Here is a 21,004-nt window from a genome sequence, read left to right on the forward strand (position 1 = left end):
AAGCAGAGTCAGGGAGAGCCATGTAGTCCCACTGGAGACAGATGCCAGACAGAAATTTACCTGATAAGCTACAGCCACATGGTGAGACACAGCTTAATGGAGAAGGGTTAGTTTAGGATATAAGAGTTATCCAGAAATATGCTTAAGCTATTGGCCAAACAGTATTGCAAATAATACAGTTTCTGTGTGTTTATTGAGGGACCTGGCAGGACAGAAACCTCTACCAGCAAACCCCTGTTTTAAAAACATCAAAGCAAGCTACATACTTGCAGATGAAGTGACCCAGAGAAAACATTCTCAAAGCAAAGAACAAGCTGGGAGCTGAGCTTAGTTTTTTTTTTCCAGCGTGACCAAGGCCCTAATGTGATCCTACCACCACAAAAAGGAAGAAAACAGAAATAAGGAGAAATCGTCCTAGAGCAAGATGGAAGCCAAGCAGGAAAAGGATTTTGTCCTATAGCTCTGTTAATTATACAAGTGATGCTGCGGTTCTATGTGAGCTGTCGTGTGCTTGGGAAGGACCTCCTCTAGGGTTCTGTTGGCTGCAGCCACCATGGCTACTCTTACAAGATGGCCTTATGTGAATGAAGAAACTGCCATGTGGTCATCCATCTTCTTTTAACTGAAGTCACGGCTTATAATGCCTCATGTATGACTCACCAATGTCTCATGTATGACTCATCAATGCCTCATGTATGACTCACCAATGTCTCATGTATGACTCAACAATATCTCATGTATGACTCATCAATGTCTCATGTATGACTCATCAATGTCTCATGTATGACTCAACAATATCTGATGTATGACTCAACAATATCTCATGTATGACTCAGCAATGCCTCGTGTGTGATTCATTATCAATGCCTCATGTATGACTCATTAGTAGTCATCATTCTGAGAAAATGAATGTCTCCCACAAAGGGGCATGTGAACAGACCACATGGGGCCTGTCCATTCAAAAGGATTCTTTCATATTAATGTTTGGTTGGAGATGTTCAAACCACATAAATAGCTTGAATTTCATGATTAACTCCACTACAGGGCTAGCTTGTGGTTGTAAGTTCTTAGTGGTGACTATATTTCACCGTGCTGGCTTGTCTTATGTCAATTTGACACAAGCTAGAGTCATCTGAAAGAAGGGGGCATCAAATGAGAAAATGCCCTCAGGAGATCTGTCTGCAGGGAATTTTATTAATTAGTGATTGGTCAGGGAGGCCCCAACCATACTAGATGGGGTTAGCCCTGGGCAGGTGGTCCTGGACTCTCCAAGAAAGCAGGCCTGGGAAGCCATGAGGAGCAAGCCAGTAAGCAGCACCCCTCCACAACCTCTGTACTGCCTCCTGCCTCCAGGTTCATGTCCTGTTTTCAGTTCCTGCCCTGACTTCCTTCAGTGATTGCTACGTGGAAGTGTAAGCTACATAGACCCTCTTCTCCCCAACTTGCTTTCGGCAATGGTGCTTCATGTCAACAACAGAAATTCTCACTAAGACATTTGACTATCTCTTCACAGTCAAATTCAACACAGACAAGCCTCTCTAGTGTTTCCTTTCATAGGACATTTTGTCTAGCCATCTCTTCGTGGAAGTTGTTAACCCTGGGAGTCTCCTCTGTGAGTTCCAGCCTTCTCATACCCTAGAGCATCAGGGACTATCAAGATGCCAGCCACTCAGACTAACCGCTGCTCACACAGGTAACTGCGAGCTCACAGTTTTAGGCTTTCTCTTATTCTATGACCCATTTGCCATATTAAAAGACATAAAGCACATGCACATGTGAATACATACACACGTACACACATAGGTGCACATGTGCACACACATGTAGGCATTGCTAAGTGCTTTCTATTGGGAAGATAGTGTACTGGCTGATGGATTTCTAAGTGAATCTTATGCCTATTTCCATTTCAGATTCACTAACAAATGCCAATAGCTGTCAGTTCCCGGGGCCCTAAGTCTTTTTAGTGTAATTATCAAGATCCATTCGTACAGTCTTTTCTGATCATTCTGGTTAAATCTTTTACATAGCTCATCTATGTAATTTATGAAACATTGACTTCCTCTTGCCTTATACTACATATATATCATATACAATAATAAGATGGATTATGATTTGTATCTTAAACAAACAACTGAAATATCTACTCTGGAAACCCTTCCTTTACTACTCTTTCCTCTCTTGAATGAGCCGTTAGGATGAACGCTTGTTCTCTGTCATGGCAATGCTTTTCTCTGGTTCAGTCTCAGTTTTTAAATGCTACAAGAAAAGACTGAGAGAAAACAATATCCTTGTTTGACAAAATGTTCAAGTGTTACAGATGTAATAAAGACAGCATCTTTCTCTTAATTTAGTGGCAGGATTTCACCTTACTCCTTTTTTTCAGTGTTGTGTGCCAATAAGAGAAAAATTCTTTCAAAGCTGCCAATGGAAACCAAACTCAAGGTATTAAAATGATGTTGTGTCTTTAAAAAAAAAACAATTTTCTATTTAAGTCAGCAAATGTTTATTGCCTATTACAGGTAAGATACCATGGTAGACATGCAATCGTTTAAAAAGAGTTCTGTGATAAAGTACACCAGTGAATCTTTTGAAGACTGTGTGTTTTTCTTTCTCTGCGTTGCTAAAATAACTTCAAAAACCATAGTCATCACTTCTGCCTAACTTTAATCTAAAAGCAAAGTCTAAATCTTCATGTCCTAAGCAAACTGCCTCAGGGTGATTTCTCATGTGCCGAGAGCTTTATATCGTAACTATAAACCATAAGCAAAAGAGAGAGAATCCATTTAGCTCCCCGAGTCTACCCGGCTGAGTTGCCCCTTATTTACTGCCTTTTAATGAAATTTTTCATGAACATCAAAACCAGTCTCTCAACAAAGGAAATGCCGCTCTCAGAGCCAAGTGCTCCATAGCATGGGCTGTGCAAGGGGACAGCAATTTTTCTGCATGGAATTACCTAGCAGATTGGGTTGGTTTTACGACTTAGTGATGAGGATTTTCAGGTCAGTGAACGTGCTGCTGTTTGCTCTTCCATGATGTACACGCTCTCAGGAAGTTTGACAAATATTCCAAACTGTCTTGTTGTCCGTATGACTATGAAATGAATCTTGCCACTGGGGCACCCCAAATCTTGCTTCCTGGAAACACCCACAATTTAAGGTGCTGCTCAAATTAAAGGTATGTTTTACAGAGGAGTGCTTAGGCAAGAAGCCAAAGATGTCAATATGGATAGTCCCACCTGAGAAAAATTGATTCTGCTCGCTTCTTTTCTCATTTTTCTGAAGATAATCAAGCTAAATCAAAATATTACCATTATGTAGGGTGCATTGGTTAGCAGTGGAGAAATTCAGACTCAAACCGGCATACACAAACCATACCTACCAGCAAAACAAGCTGAAAAGTTAGTAGAGTCAAATAGACCATTGCAGACTCAGGTTCTCTTTGTCCCTACATTCAGTCCTCAGCAGTGCAGTAAGGGGAACAGGAAGCTGCTTCACAGCAGGCCTCTGCCTTCATGGTTACAGGTTGACAGGGGAAACCAGGCTGACATATTTCCTTGTTTATGCTCAATAAGAAAATGAACTCTCCCACTCCTGCTAATCCTTGATTAGGCAATTTCTAACACATACCCAATCCCAGATTAACCAGAGTCCCTAGGAACTAGCCAGAATCTGTGTCTTACTCTGCTTTCTGTTGCTCTAACCCAGTACCTACGCATGGGATATTTGTGAACAAAGGGGATGTATTTAGCTCATAGTTCTGGAGGCTCAAAGAATCAAGATCAGCTACAAACATAGGCTCAGTGTCTGGCAAGGACTTCTTGCTGATCCCTTCACTGCAAAAAAGCAGGAGAAGCAGACACATGTAGAAAACATTGACCTGCTCCCAAGAGAAAACCATCCATCAGTTAAGAGTGGCTCCATCCCCATGATTTTCTCAGACGCTCCGCTTAGCTGCACCTCCCAGTGCTGCCAGGGTGAGGAATCCATCCTCAACCACTCCATCCTGGCCGGAGAGGATGTGAGTGGAGACTGAGTCCGGAGGGGCACCCGGAACTCCATTACAGCCATCTCTTCTGATACCTTGTGAAAGGCAGCCTCAGAAATCCTTTACTACCTCCAGTCAAAATGTACTTTCTGTAATATTGAAAAGTTGAACCTCTGTCTTAAATCAATAGCAAAATCTCTGCAGGGTTCTCTCTGAAGTCAATTTCCCTCTTTATTATGTAGCCCAATGTCCCCAGTCACTGTTGTTGGAAATAATGGGATGAGTTTATACCTTGAATGCTGAAGAGCTGTCTGAGAAAAGATCAGATAGCGCTCCAAATTCAAAGGCAGGAATGCTGTCCCCTGTGGTGGTGATGGCAGCTGGCATGAAGCTTCGGGATTCTGTGAGGTGGGGCCTCTCCCAGACATACCTCCCTGAGAGTAGGGAGGCATAATCGGAAATACTTTCCAGCACACGCTGGGCCTGGCACACAATGTAATCTTTAGAAAACAATTCTTGCAAAATTGCTATACACTAAGACATTGGTGCTTCCCCTGGTTTAAGGACAGAACTTGTTGGCCGTAAATGTTTAAGCATTCTGGTCAAGGGCATGCAGCAAATAGCCAGAGGCCAAATTAGCATGAAACCCTACCCTGCTTCTCCATCTAAGCGGAGAGGACTACCAGAAGAGATGAGGCTGTGACCTGGAGAAAGACACAAGAACATGTAGTGACATCTAAGCGTTTTGATGCTGGTGTGCTTTTGAGGTTTGCAAAGACGTCAAGGTACATCAGATGGCAGAAATTTATTATAAACACACGCATACAAGAGAGGCCACTGTGCCTGGTGCTCTTAAGTAAGAGATTAACTGCTGTTATTTATTTCTCAAGTGAAAATTCCCACAGATAGGATGTGACCTGATCGGTATCTGTCCCTGCTCTGTAGAGTGCGCTCTCTCTGTCCTACCTTATCTTCCACCAGTAGCTGTTACAGTAGGTTAGGTGTTAGTAGGTTCATGTTAAGTGGGCGCCTAGAAGAAAGGAGTTAAAATATGCTGAGCAGCAGATCACTTAGGGAGAAATCTCTAATAAGTAGCATCCTTTTAAGAGAATTGCATTCTATCTTCTGTTCAATGAGTGAGAAAACTAAAGAACACGGAGGACTCAGTGAGTATAGTCAGGAAAACTCGAAGGGGGAAAAATACAGCAAATTCAAAAACAAAGTCATATCAAACAAACAACCCTAATAATGTACTAATAATTATTCTAAATACTTTATAGTCACTTGATACAGCGACTATAATTCTTGGGTTAAGTGCCAGAATCCCAAGTCTTCAGGTGGAAAAAGGTATAAAGTTTAAGTACAGAGGCACAAAGGCTAAAAATCTTGTCTGAGGTCACACACTAGCGTGACCACTCAGCTTTGGAGCATATGTTTTAACCACCCTGTCACTGGCATGGCTGAAAATAATAAATTTGGAGGAAGAAGAAACTTCTAGGGGCCAAAGCAAAATTAGACTTATAACACTGGTATCATATGGTTCTAGGAGTCTGGACCATGGAAACAGGACTGGGGGGCTAACGCTGAGATTCTTATAACAGGCCCAACTGAAAAACTGGGAGCTATGCCTTTTGGAAAGGACAGGGGACTTCTGAGACAGCTTGTTCATTCTATACTACTTCCTCAAACTGATCGGAGAACGTAGTTCTGTAGTACAGTGCTTGCATAGAGTATACAAGATCCTGGTTTCAGTACCCAGTGTGCGCGCGCGCGCACACACACACACACACACACACACACACACACACACACACACACTAGCATGCTGTCCTTCAGACAACTCTGTATAGACTCCCTGAGTTAGAAATAAGTATCTGGTCAACAAACACATGCACAACTGCCTACTTGCCCAATAGTCTCTCTAGCCTTAAGCTGTGTTCCGTTGCTTGATTTGCTGATCTTAATCCAAAGCAATGAACAGTATCATCATCTATAAATTCACAGGCTATAAAGGGACCCTCTATTAGGACTGGGGAGATAGTTCAGCTGGTAAGTGACTTGCTGTTTAAGTGTGAGGACTGGAATTTGGATTCCCAGAACCCACAAGTAACAGTTATTTACTATTGTATCAAGGCAACAGCTAGCATTACCTAGGAGACAAGCCTCTGGGAGTGTGCAAAGAATGATGTTGGTTCTCTTAGTTGAGGAAGAAAGGCTCACCCTAAACATGGGCGGTGCCATTCCCTAGGCTTGGGTCATAGACTAAAAAAAGGAGAAAGCCAGTTGAGCAGCCATGCTGATCACCCTCTGGCTTCTGACTACAGATGCAATATGCCCAGATGCCTCCAGCTTCTGCCACCAAGATCCCCTCCACCCCCATGGTGGACTATGTGATCACATAATGGCCCAAAATAAACCCAATGGGAAAAATCATTAAGACACTACATAAAGCTACATTCGATTCCTTGTCCCAATGCTCCTCAAGAAGATGAGAGACAGAGACAGGAAAATCCACAGAAGACCAGTGGCTGGCCAGCCTGTGTGTCCTTTGTTGTTCCAGACAAGCGGAAGTGATACACAAGGTTATCATCTAACTTCCACTCATGAAAAGGGAAACTTCAGGCCATCGTCTTAGATAGTAATGCCCAGCTATGCTTTTCTCTAAACTCAATACCTAGGGCTTCCCTGTTTACAGTACCAAATTATGGCTCCTGCTTCAGGCAAACACTGGCTGTCAGACCCAGGAAGAACAAGCTTTTGTTTGGTGAAACAAACAGGGGCATTTGGGGTCATGTGGATTTCCCTGCTAAAGAAAGCCTTTGTTGGATTTGGATTACTGATGATTCCTCCGACATATACCACTGGTTTGCAGAAGAAAGGGCCAACATCCTGTTGCCTTCCCTGGGTAGCAGCCTTTGCTTTCTGTTCTTTGATAAACAAGCAGCAATAAATACGTTTCTGAAGCCGTGCCTGAGAATTTATAAAGGCTAGGATAAAGTGACCATTTTGTTATAAAAATCACAATGCTAGGTTTGAGCTACCATTTTCAGAGTTAAATAATCCCAGGGGTGGCGGGCTTTTTATACCCTGTACTCTCAGAAGAGCCAGTTGCCAGGTTGAATTATCCATCTTAAAAAAAAAAACCCTCTCCTTGTGGCTGTAAAACAGCTCCAGATTGCTTCCTCTGCACGCTGAAGGAGGAGCTGACAGGGCCCCAGATGGAGCTGTTTCTTAGCAAGCTGTCAGGTGATCCATCTATCAGAAAAGCCATAGCACCCAGCTGAGTTGCCTATTGCTGCCAAGAATTGTACTGGGTCAGGTGGGAGAGGCCAGGGTCTGCGGAATCCAAAAGAACAAAGGTCAGAGGCATCCGCGCCAGAGAGGACAGCTATGTGTTCATGCTTCAGTTCCCCAGGTTACACTTAGCATTGCTTTAGACAGACTTGACAGGTTCGCTGCCTGCTTTCCTTCACACGGATTTCCTGACATTGGTACTGAGAGATTGTTTGGGATGGTTCTGGGAAAAACCAATGCACAAAGCTGCATTAGAGCAAGGCTGCTCAAAATGCACTAGATTGTTGTCAGCAAGCCAAGAAGGCTTCTCATTCATAGAACCCAAGAAGGTGTGATGAGATCATTGGGAGTGACAAAGCTAAGGGATTAGAAGTGAGCACACAGACCTAAAAACCATTACCCGCGGGCTTGATGCCTTCCACATTGGCCTTACCTCATCTTGGAAACTGCCGTTCTGAAAGATAAAAGCATGATATACTATGTGAGTCTATATCCCCCACCCCTCATGAAATACCTAAGATGATTCAGACTAAGAAAAGAGACCGGATGCAATCAAAAAACACCGACAACTGGCTTAAATACTTAAGGCTCAATGAAAAGATGTACTGCTTTTATTAAAAGCACAGAAAATGTCTTAAAAGGTTTTAGAAAAAGGACTAGCAGGCCTGTTTGCTATTCCTGTGCCTGCCACACCATTGACTATGCATTAAATCAACTCTTCTTTGTTCTGGGGAAAAAAAAGAAAAGAAAGAAAAACGTTGTCTGTTTTATCCTTAAATAGTAACTCTGGCCTTCCTCCCTCTTTTGCAGTGATAAGGTGATCAGGCTCACACCCAAAACTGAAGAGGAAGCCTTCGCACTCCAGGGCATCTACCACCTACTCCAGGTAATGGAGCGTGCGCTTGTCTTGTGGTCAAGCCTGTGGCCTATTTGTGACTTGATTTTGTGGACTGAGGTTGAATAATTAGAATAATTAATCAGGTAAAGAAATGGCATGGAAGAACAATTAAAGGTGAGTGGAATGCAGACAGGGCCTGAATTATCCTTCACACCATTTATTTGTTCGTTCACTGACTATCCATCTGCCAGGTAGAATGGATGCTTCTTGGGAGGTTTGTTCACTGTTGTGTTCCCAGTGAGCATCCGGAAGTGGTAAGTAATCAATGTTCTCTTTGGGATTGTGAATTTAATTCAGAGTTTTCAGAACTCCACTTCTCCCCTTTGAAACCTTCCTCAAACACGCCTACCTTCTTCTTTGGATTAAACTTCTAAGTAGACGTAAATTGGGGAAGTTGAAGCTGGGCAGTCGTTAACATTGCTGTATGTTGAGGGTTTTCTCACCAACAGCTGAAGGTGTTGCTCATTCATCTCTAGTGGGTTGCGTGGATCTGGAGTGAGGGTCTCTCATCATTCTGTCACTGCCTGTGGTTATCAGCTTCAACTAAAAACTTACGATGAGAAGGGTGGCTACTGATTCTCCCCCATGCTGGAACAGGCTGGTCCATGGAGCGTGTGCTGTGTGGGGCTCCTAAAAGACAAAGACGGCAAAGCAGATTGCCAGAGGGGCCTCGTTCATCTTTAACATGGGACAGTGAGGTTTTCTCTCGGTGATGGAAGTTCAAGCCTCTGTGGTGAGGGGCTAGAGGACGTGGAAGAGAGTCCACCAGTGACTTGTAAGTGAGTGGTTTGTAGCTACCAGGCCTTTGAACTTTCTCTGCTGGTTGGATCTTCTGTTTGGCACCTTCCTTGTAAATATAGCACTTATATGAAAATGAACTCCCATTTGAACTCTGGGGTCATCAATCTCTTATCTTTCCCCTCTTTTCTGACCCTAAGACAAGTAATGGTATCTTGTGGCCTTCTGCAACTCATGCTTATTTTTCAACCCAGAAAGATTAGCTGGAGTATCCTAACACTCTCCTGCTCCAAGGCCCCCACCCTGTGGTGCTGGGGATTAACTCTCTGTGGTAGGGCAGGGTCCTCTTAACCCTCTGTGGTAGGGCAGGGTTGTCTGCCTCGCAATGTTCTCAGCTATGATAACCAGACACTTCTTCCCAGACATCCCGCCAAGGAGCTAAGCAAAGCACAGAAGCAAAGGAAATCTCCACCCCATCACGTTTGAATACAGCACAGGAAGAGAGAGTCCTGTTTGAGGGAACAGTGATTCTGAATCAAACACAGAAGCACAGGATTTTCTTCATTTAGTCAGTTTTGATAATGGTCACTTGCCATTATCAAGAGTGATACAATTGGAGGTAGAGGCAAAGGATGTTTGTAAATTCAAGGCTAGCCTAGTTTACATAGTGAGTTCCAGGTCAGCCAGACCATTGAGAGACAGAAAGAGGGGGGCGAGAACATACAGCTCTAGAGGACCTGGGTTCAGTTTCCAGCACCCATGTCAGGCAGCTCAGAACTCCAACTCAGGGGATCTGATGTCCTCATCTGGCTTCTGAGGCAACTTCACTCATGTGTATATGCTCTTTACCTCATAATTAAAAATGATAAAAAAATCATTAAGAAAAAAAAGAGTGATACAATTGCTCCATAAATGGAAGCAAAATATATTGAACATTCAGAAGGCCACTGGCACGGATGGCCACATATGTGTGCTTTGCACATTTACATGAGTGGCAAATGTTGTATGACAAGACTTTTCCTGGGAAGACACAACATATTCATTGACTCACCACAGACATAGGGAGCCCCTGGCAGAGCAAAGTGTGGATCCCACCAAAGTCCAGCTTGATAAACTAGTGAGTCTAATTGGGGTTACTTCCAGCAGTATAGGTGACAGGTTCCTTAAAGGAGCAGAAATGACTCAAAGATAGCGGCGTCACCAAGCCCACTCCAGCACAGGGAACCTGGAACACACTACACGGGCTGCAGACAGCTCAACAGGCTGGAGAGCACCTTTCCAAGTGCCTTAGTTGTTCTAACCCTCTTCTAGGAAGGTTGGCTGGTTTCTGCTTCTTCTAGGCAGCTAGTCTTCTCTCAGAACCATCTTTGCAGCTTGGCTTATCTAAGAGTGATGGTCAGAAGTATTTATTGCTTACTCTTAGGGGCCTAGCGCTCTGGTGGGTTTCTGGGACTTCCTGAAACTGTTTTGAGAAGTTTACCTTCTGGCTCCCAGCCTTTTCTTGGAGGGTGGAATGCTTCAGTCTCAAAGGAAACGTGCACACAATATTGCAGCAAAACAGTCCTAAAATCTGCTTTCATTTAGTCTTTAAGGAAAGTAGTCAGCCATGGAGAAAATATCTTGGAGCTACAGGAACTTAGAAGAGAATTCAAAGAAGGGTGGGGAAAGCAGCAATGAGGAATGGCGCCAGGGACTCAGTGATTGGCATGAGGCCTCACGTGACTCATCGTGAAAGCTGGCTGTGATGTGCACTGGGGAGCAGAGTCAGCAGAGGGGAACGGTGCATGAGTGGGTCCAGGGGAACCCAGGCAGAGGCTCCCAAGGACCTGCTCAACGGCATCACACAGAACATGCCTGATTCTCACATGCACAGTGATGGCTGCCAAAGAGGCTCGCTAGAGACTCGGTGCTCATCATTCTTATGCAGACCTGATGATGCCATGCTTTTCCTAACACATACCAAACTTCCAGATTCCCAGAGGAAAGCCAGGTATTTGACATGAGCTATGCGGTTTGCACAAACAGCGTAGGTGCAGTGAGTCCCTCTTATCAATGACAGTGACGGGAGTCTTCTGAAAATCTAAGTTCCCTGATAGCAGCCCCAGGAGAGCTATGCAAACAGGCCCTCCGAAAGACAGCATGTCAGGCTGCTCTGTTGAGTCTCTTCTACATACCGCTTCCTTTCCTTTTGCAAGTGGGGTAGTCTTCCTACTGGAGTCTGAGGTGTTGAACTTGGATAACTTTCTACCTAGAAGCACCCTCCTATTTTGATGTCACTTTAAATTTGAATTATTTCACCAAGGGATCCTCTCCCGCTGTGGAGAGCAGAAATTCTGGCAAGCTTGAGAAAGCAGTCTGAGGGGAAGAAAGAATTGATTTTCTGTTATCTTCTGCCCTGGGGGGGGCTCATGGGCCAGAACCAGGGTCACAGCAAACAGCTTCCATGTGTCTGTGCAGTGCTCTTGGGAGACAAAGGAGGAGCCACCAAGAGGAGTATTGTCCCCTTTCTCCTAGAATAAGATATAGTTGACAGAATTCTAAAGGCCCCAGCTCTCTGAATGCTTCTGCCCCTGCACTGCAGAATAGCTTCACTGTGAGCAGGGCAGGATGGGCATCCCAGTGTTGATGGCACATTGCAGAGCAGAGTAAAGACTACCTGGGGTGGGTCTGAGAAAATCAGAGGAACCTTTAGAAGCCAAGAGTTTTTCTCCAGCTATCACAGAGGAAGAGGTCAGCAGAACGGAACATTCCTCATCGTCTTAAAAATAGCAGTTCACAAACCCGGCTATGCTGGGAACCCTTCCTGGGAGTCACATGGCCCAGAATGCCAATGACAGTGAACTCTGGGATATGAGAATGATACCTAACTGACAGGTAAGCACAAAATGAAGATATCAGTCCTAAAGATTGCAGGACCCCGATGAGAATACACCCCCCGCCCACTCCTGGATACTTTGATTTTAGCCCATTGAGACCCTGGGGAGAATCGAGCCAGCTGGGCCTGGACCACTAATCTGCAGGACTGGGAGGTAATAAATAGGTGGGCTTTGTTTTAAACAGCTAAACTGATGTTGACTTCCAGAGCAATGGAAAACAGATTTATCATACAGTAACCATCCACATCCTGCCCCTTGGCTCTCATTTTCCAATGTGACGGTTCTAAGTTAATTTTCCTGATTTCACTGTCTATAACCGAGCCTCTTAGGGAAAGTGGAAAGTGACTCACCGCCAGGCTTAGCTGTAAAATCACAATGCCTTATCTGAAACATGATCAAATGCAAGATGTGCATACAATACTGAGCGGAATCTGAGAACGTACGGTCAACACATAGCTAATTAGACAGACATAGGGCTGCGGTTGCAAAGCTGCTTGCTTTCCTAATTAAATTTTATAGTTTTGCTGAAGAATCGAAACAAGAACGTTAAACAGAAAACAGTACCCCCAGAGAACGGGATTGAGAAAGCACCAGCCAATTAAATTGTTAATTAAGACCATAACTGTGGCTTAAGCCAAGTTATGATAGAGGAGGAACAGTTTGCAGGTGAGCAAAATTAGAATCCAAACCCTGTGCTCCATCTGCAGATCCCCACCAGGTCTTTGTGTTGAGAAGGAGGAGAAGCAGCTTCTTGTGAGGCTCCAGAAGTGTCTCTTATGCAATCTGCTTTTGTGTCCTTGCTGCACGAAAACATGATGGTTATTTGTTTCCAGATTCCTCATCAGAGGCAAGATAGGACAGGACAGGAAATTGTCCTGTCTGCCCAAGCCTCAGTCTCGTTTTTTCACACGGGAGCACAAGTTCAAAGCTATCAGTTGCTTGGCCAGATGTCACTGACAGTCATTTCAGGATCACACTCTGGAGGCTCCCAGAGACTGAGGCAACAATCTGGAAGCCTACCTGTTACAGGTTATGGTTGTGTAGCTTGGTGTTCTTGTGGACCTCCCAACAGGGGCAGTAGGGCCGTCTTTTGCCTGTCCTTGGGACCTTTTCCTCCTACTGGGTTGCCTCAGTCAGCCTTAATAAAAGGGGATGTGTCTAGACTTATTGCAACTCCAAATATGTTGCAACTTATTGCAACAACCATATTTGGTTGCTATCCCTGGGAGGCCTGCCCCTTTTCTGAAGGAAAATGGAAGACCAGCAGATCTTGGGGAGAGGGGAAGTGAGGAAGGAGGACTGGGAGGAGAGGAGGGAGGGGAAACTGCTGTCAGGATGGAATATACGAGAGCAGAAGAAGAGAGAGAGAGAGAGAGAGAGAGAGAGAGAGAGAGAGAGAGAGAGAGAGGGGAAAGCTATACTCCCCATAAGGAAGGCTCCATCCATGATGGTTGCTGCTGCTGTCTGGAATATGGGTCCTCCTCACCCCCATTTTATAGTTCTGTGCTGTGGTGAACATAGGTGTACTCTAATACTTGTGGATGTTCGGAAGGTCACACAGCTGGGCTGCAGGAACTTTGAAACTCTTGAAATTCCTGAAAGTTTATAAATTCTTATGTCCAACTAAATGATTTTTATCAACTGGGAGACTTGTAAGGAAAAAAAATGGATGGTAGAATTCATACTACGGGAGTTAAGGGATGCCAACTTTATTAGGAACTGGTTATGTGGTGACAAAATCAAGGGCCCATTTCTCTCTCTCCCTTCTCTCCCCTCTCCCTGCCTCCCTCTCTCTCCCTCCATCCCTCCCAACACAGTCTTTCTACATATAGTTCAAACTGCCCTCTCACAGGCAATCCCCCCGCCTTACCCTCTCAAGTGCTAGAGTTACATGCATGTGTCACCATGGCCAGACGATTATAAAAATCTCTTACTCGCTGCTATGGGAAAGAAGATTCCAGGATGGTCCCAGAGATTCTTGTCCCAGGGTTTGGGTGTGTGCACATCCCCTCCTAGGTAACACACAGGCAGTAATCTAGACATGTCTATAAAAGAATTTTGTAAATGTAAGTACATTCCCAAATCAGTTGATCATAAAGTAGGGAGAGTATTGAAGTATTGAAGTGACCCTCACCCAGAGCTGAGCTTTCCCAAAGTGGGGCATTTATCCAAGGTGATTGATTGCAGAGTCACAGGCAGAGAGAGAGAGAGAGAGAGAGAGAGAGAGAGAGAGAGAGAGAGAGACTGCCACAGTCTTCTTACCAAAGGACAGGGTCAGTCCAGATGTAAATAGTGGAAGACAGACACAGCACTTGTCAACACAGACTGGGAAAGAATGTGTGGTCATTGTAACCCATGTATCCTCCATCCATCCCCACCCCACATACCCGAACTCCAAACCCAGATAGGAAGTACCAGCTGCTTAAGTCCATCCTGACTGCCACTTTCCCATTATGGCTCTGGTCCTCTTTAGACGAAAATATAGGTCTAAAGAGACCAGACTTCAGATATGCTGTGTGTTGTATCACACATACTTCTGCTTGTTCTCCACACGGTGGGGAAATAGAAATCTGAACAAGTTGACTCTACTTAGCATTATCTTAGTGTCCCCCATGGTTGACAGCAGTAATTTACAATCCTGGCCACAAATAGAAATCTCTATAAAGATTTTGTTTCTTTTGCAGTACTAAGGATTGGATTGACCTGAGTCCATGGGATAATAGACAGTGCTCCCACCTAGCTATATCCCTGACCCTTCTTATTTTTATTTAGAGATCCAGTCTTGCTCAATTTTTCAAGTTAGTGCTGAACTCACAGTGTAGCTCATGCATAATCCTCCTGCCTCAGATTCCCAAGTATCTTATAGTATAGTCACGCACCATGATGCTTGACTCTGGAAAACATCTTATAAAAAGCTGACATCTGGCCCAGTGCAAGAAATTTTGAATCATTTACTCAATGATCCTATTAGTATTTGTCAGATACTCCGAGAAATTCAGCACACAGCCAAGGTAACAAACGACCACTGTGTTTTATAGTTCCTTTGGTGTGCCATAGCAGCTCTTCCAGATGGCACTTGCCCGCCTCTCTGGAATTTCTCACTGTCACCACCTAGTCTTACTGGACTAACTGTAGTTTCTCACCCAGGTGCTTTTCTCAAGCTGACCCTCTTTCTGCATTGCCCCCACAGTGAGTACCACTTATCTTTGAAGCTGAGGCTAAAGCACCAGGTTCTCCTGAAATTGTTTGACTGGAATTGGATGCTGAGGATAGCTGTATCCTAGCATCCATATTACTTTGTGTTTTGTCACCCTAATAGACTGATCAGATCCTGTGGATCTGAAACACAAGGTTTCTGTGAATGAGCATATGGGTAGATGGAAAGGCATCTGCAGGAGAAAAGGATGCTCAAGAGAGTTTGGCTGTCTTGTCTCCAGAAACACAGTCCAGGTATGGATCAGAAGAACCTTTATTGTTTCCCAACCCACCTTTCAAACTATACTTATTTTTTGTTGTCCATTATAGAGCACCATTTATAGTTGTTCTTAAATTTTCACCTACAAATTGATTGGAGAGAAATTTTTGTGCTTTGTTAATTGTGAACCTCTAAATAATACCTTTGTGGTGGGCTTTAGCCCGTGATCAATGGCACATGACTAGATGACGTTCCTTTTCAAAAGATAGTTATGCTTTCTATAACTGAGGTTTTCTATCAAGTGTACAGACTACATTGGTGCCAATTCTTAGACCCATGAAGATAGAGCAGGCTTTGTATATACACCAGCCATGGCCACAAAGATTTTGCTTAAGTCCTGCATTTCTTAGTGGATAAATGTGAAGTCATTTTCCATGCCTGGGCTGGTTTTAGATGTCAGTGTTGATTAGGGAGCAGTAGATCATGGGCCCTAGGACCTCTGTTGGAGAAGTGGACCACGACACTGATGGCTAGCATCAAACCACAAGCATTCTGAATAAGTAACAGTGGCTAAAAGAAATGACCTCTCTATACATTTGACCACATGATGTCCTATACATGGAAAAGAGGAAAGCAGTTAGCATTGTGAACTCCCACAGAAATCCTTGCGTTCACATCCTGACTCTTCCATGTCCTAGTTATAGGAACGTCACTATGTTGCCTTATTTCTCCGGACCTCCATTTCTTCATCTCACTCACAAGACTGAAGATCTCCACAAATAAAGGGCTGTGTTTCATTCTTCTTTGGTAGGATCAACCTCTAGTTCATTTACATAGCACCAGCACCTGGCCATAGTAGGCGCTCAACAAGTGTTTCATGAATGAATAAACAAGTGTAATTCATTCACCCTTCTACTTTCCTGGAGTTATAACACCAGCAGCCTGAACTTGGGTTCCTATCAAGAGCAGATAGATGACTGAACATACTATCACCATGATTTCAAAGCCTAAAACTATAGGTGCAAATAAGCATGCATTTCTAACGATGGAGCAATGCATTAGAGGTCTGCTGTGATGGATATGGTTGTGAGGTACAGAGTATTGTTCACGTCTTCTGTCACCAAGGAAAGCTTATGGAGGAAGTAGGATTTCTGCCACAGCTTGCTAAGAAGTTCCTTGAGAAAGCCACCTGTGAGATCTGCAATCTGCCATTAGGTTCTTAACTTTAACATTCTTGCCTATGGGCATTGCCTAGTGGTAAATACAAAAATGCTGATTATCAGAGAATTGGAATTTGAAGATCAGAGCTCGTGTGTTCTGCCTAGAAGTCAATCTGTGGTTTTGTAGAATCAAAACTATCTTACCTGTTTCACCCTTTGGCATACTTGATTAGCGAACTCACTCCTCAGAACCCAGAGAGTTGTTAGGAATACATATGGAGCAGTCTTGTGCTCTATAAATTTCAAAGCCGCTTTTACATATTCATCATCTGCAAGCACAAAGACTTGGCTTCATTAAAGGACTTTCCTGTTTCATACCATTTTATTTTCTTGTTTATTTTTAGCCTGTGTAAATGTAGAGGGATTAAAATTCCCATGGTTGGGCCCCACAAACATTCCTAAGATGTTTTTGGTTTTGATAATTACATTTATTTTTAGGTTCTCTGACCATCAGTACCCCTCCTATTTCCTCACAGTTTGCTCATATTTTGAAGTTGACCTGGACTAAGAATCAGCATCTTGTTATTAGGAAAGATATAAGGAGACAGTACAGAGCACAAGGCATAACCGATCAACAAATGACAGTGGCCTAGTGCAGGGTTTCTGAGGAGTTGAGATATTACTCCACAAGTCCTAATTCATGTCCCCATGAGAGAGACACCATTGGAGGCACAGGAGGAAGGTGCTTGTGCATGGAAGCAGGCTAAGATTTTCATGATAGTTGCAACCTTTTGATGATGAAAAGAGTAAGTCATGAATCTTTGGGAAAGGTTTAACTAGAATACACAAGTGGAGGATAAGATACAGTCTACAGTCTTCCTCCTTTCTTCAATATTACTATCTCTTCAAAAAATAAAGCTCAATCAGTGTGTCAAGAGCTTGGCTTGGGACAGATAGCCATTTATTAGGTCAGCAAATTGTACTGAGGAACCATGTTCACTAAAGTGTAAGCAGAGCTCAGAAGCCGTGTGCGTGTGATTTGCTAGTTTTTCTGTCAGCTAGACTTATCTGTGAAGGAATCTGCAGGCTCTGTCAGTGGAGACCGGGCGGGCCTCAGACTCCTAGAGATACACCTGCCTCTGTCTCACAGGTGCTGGGATTAAAGGAAGAGAGGCTCCTAACTGAGAAAATGCCTCCGGAAGATTGGCCTTTTCAGCAAGTCTGTGGTGTATTGATGTGGAAGGGCCCGTCCTAGGTGCAGAGGTGTGTGGGAGATGGTCATGTGTTGTATAAGAAATCAGGCTGAGCAAGCCATGAGGAGTAAGCCAGAAAGTAGCGTTCCCTATGGCTTCTGCTTGAGTTCTTTTGGTCATGGTCTTTGATGTGGAAGTGAACACCCTTTCCTTCCCAAATTTCTTTGGGCCATGGTGTTTTACCATAGCAATAGCAATTCTGAGAAAGACACTGTGCTTTGATTTTATAAGAAATTTCAATATAAAATTATTTCATGATTTGAATATGGTTTATTCCCTCTTAAATTCATATTGAAATATGGTCCCAGTGAAAGAACACTGAAAGGTAGTGAGTGGGTCCTTTTATATACAATTAGGATATTAAGCAAGATGTCTGCAGTTTCTGTGATTGACTAACTGGCTGTAAGAGCAGACTGGGCTGTTCTGTTCTCTTTCATGTGTCCCTGGTGATCTTTCCGTCTCTCTGTCACGCTGTGATATAGCATGAGGCCCTTGCCCATCTCGCTCCTCACCAGAAGAGGAAAATGAAAGGATTTCATTTTTCACACTGACTTTGTGATTAGATCTGTACTGTTGTCCAATGCATGTTATCTCATATAATCCACTTAATGTAAAGAGCTGCTGCCATTACTATCTCCGTTTCATAGTCGAAAATGGAGCAGCTGCTCTGTTGTCCATTCTGGAGATGACTCTTCCAACTTAAAGAGTTCCTTTGAAAATGATTTAAGAAAAAGTTGGATGTGAAATATGTGTCAGACGGCCAAGAAAGCTAAAGAAAGATCACTAAGAAATCCACATAGGCAGAGGCAGGATGTAGGGCTGGAAGGAGCCAGAGTTTGCCACAGACAGACACGGCTTTATTTGCAACACCGTCTACTGCAGTGTGCGCCTGCGCCATTAGCTGTTTCTCCAACCAACAACTTCCAGCAAACTTCAAAGTTCTTTTCGTTCTTCCTTGATTAACAATGGGGTTAACCAGTTCAAATGCATATCATCTTGATTTACCTAAATGATTGGCAGCAAGCATTAGAGTTGTGTTTCTCAGGTGAATGTGTAAATACTGTACTCAGAGACTGGAAAAGAAGGGTGGCGGTGGGCATGAAATTTGTATTTAAACAAGTTTAAAGGCAGCTCTACATACAAGAGAGTTCACTGTTTCATGTAAATACTTGGCAAATGTTGGGAGAAACATTTACAAACTATAAGGAAAGCACAGAACTAATTTTGTTTTTTTTCTTTTATTTTACATACTAAACAGTTTCCTCTCCCTTCCCCCCTCCAGCTCACCCCACCTTTTCTCCCACCCCACCCCCCTACTCCTCAGAGAGGGTGAGGCCTCCCATAGAAAGTCAACAAAATCTGAGTGACTGTCCAGGCAGCGAGATGTCTCTGTCAATTCTAAAGTTTTAGAAGTTGCTTAAAATGCACTTCCTATTAACGTAGGTAATATTATATCCTTCTGAGGTCTTTGATGGAGTTGAAGAATAGATCATTATAATTATAGTTTTCCTTAGTTACGATAAAGAAAATATAAATATTGTAACTGTAATTCTTGCTTGATATCTGTTTTGTTACATGTAATTTACTATCTTAAAGTTAAATGCTTCCTTTTTAATTAGACAGAAAAAGGGAGGTGATGTGGGATTCCCCTCTGTATGCTATGAATATGTTTTATTACCACTGATTAATAAAGAATTTTCTTTGGGCCTATTACAAAGAAGAATAGAGCAAGGCAGGAATTCCAAGGAGAGATACAGGGAACAAAGTAGGCGGAGTCAGGGAGATAACATGCAGCTGCCAGAGGAGAAAGACACCCACATGCCTGTACAAACACAAGCCTCGTGGTAAAATATAAAATAATAGGAAGGGGTTGGTTTAAGATATAAGAGCTAGAAATACACTTAAGTGATTGGCCAAGCAGTGTTTTATTTAATACAGTTTCTGTGAAATTATTTCAGGTCTGGGTGGATGGGAAACAAACAAGCAATCTCTACCAATAACATCACCAAGGATCCCCCCCATTTTTAGACTAAACAAGGTATCCCTCCATAAAGAATGAGCTCCAAAAAGCCAGTTCGTGGACTGGGGATAAATACTGGTACCACTGCCAGTGGCCCTACATACTGCTCAAGCCACATCTGTCACCACATTCAGAGGGCCTAGTTCGGTCCTATGTAGGCTCCCCCACAGAATTGATTTTAGAATGGCAAAATCTCTCAGGATCACCCCAATTTCCTTTAGAATCAACAGAGTCCTTATTAGTCAAGAGAGTCCTTGATTAAAGCGGCCACTATAAATGGGAAATATTGACACTCACAAGGTTTAGGTATCATGTAGCATAATTTATTTCTTAATAACTTGCATAAATACAGTTTATCCAACAGAACCATAAGTGGCCTCAGTCTTAACAGGGAATATAAAAATTCGAGCTTTGAGAGTTAATTCTCTGACCAGTGATATTTAACCCTCTTTTCTTCCCCAAATCTTTGAGCAATGCTCTCAAGCTATAAGGTAGCATGAACGGATAATACTTGGGCAGTGACTGGAAGAGGTTATAATCAAAATTTTAGAAAACTTTAGTATAGTAGTAAGAGGTTCAGAAGCCCAGAAATGTCGGTCCCGGCAAAGAAAACTATGAAGTCATTCTGGAAAATGCTGGGGGAGTCGGTGATGAAGTGAAATGTGAGTGTAGTGGGGACAGAGGGCCGTGTCAGCATCTCTGGGGAGGGTTCCAGGCTCTCGGTGACTCCTAGTGGCACCTCCACCCACGTGGTAGCCAGGGAGGCACTCTGCACATCCTGTTCTCTCCTTCCCCATCGCCGTGTTTTGCAGTCTCCCTGGTGTCTGTCTAGTTAGTTGCTTTATAACTAAGCATGGCCAACAGGACATATCCACAAAGAGACAAGGGCCATTTCTGAACTGAGACTTTAAGGAATGGAGGGTACCCCTCCAGGCCTCCTGCCACCGTCTGAATGACAGAGAAGGCAAAGGCCAGGGGAGCAAGGAAGCCTGGCATTGGAATTCCTTGGGTCTCTGAAATATTATACAGGGGAAAGTTCACAAGAAAACCATGTTTATCTGTTACATGACCAAGAAATAATTTTCTTTTGTATTGTAGACATATTTTTATTCGGTTGGTTGGTTTGGGGTTTGGGTTTTCGAGACAGGGCTTCTCTGTGTAGCTTTGACTGTCCTGGAACTTGCTCTGTAGACCAGGCTGGCCTCAAACTCGCTGAGATCCTCCTGCCTCTACCTTCTGAGTGATTGCTGGGATTAAAAGCGTGGGACACAACTGCCTGGCTGACATACTGTTTCTAGTATCATTCTGAATGATACAGAAAACAAGACACTAAGGAATTGCTGAGCCCAGTTTAGAAACTGAGCAA

The 21,004-nt window shown here is 43.5% G+C and overlaps 1 protein-coding gene across 1 annotated transcript in view; it reads left to right on the forward strand.

Moving 5' to 3' along the window:
- The window catches only part of Cpa6 (carboxypeptidase A6), a 304,169-nt gene that overhangs the window by 101,049 nt on the left and 182,116 nt on the right, over nt 1–21,004 (forward strand). Inside the window, exon 2 of the mRNA XM_005362355.2 lies at nt 8,089–8,164. Coding sequence (XP_005362412.1) covers nt 8,089–8,164 — 76 coding nt within the window. The remainder of the gene's footprint in view (nt 1–8,088; nt 8,165–21,004) is intronic.

The sequence above is a fragment of the Microtus ochrogaster genome, linkage group LG5, assembly GCF_000317375.1.
Source record: "Microtus ochrogaster isolate Prairie Vole_2 linkage group LG5, MicOch1.0, whole genome shotgun sequence".
Lineage (NCBI taxonomy): Eukaryota > Metazoa > Chordata > Mammalia > Rodentia > Cricetidae > Microtus > Microtus ochrogaster.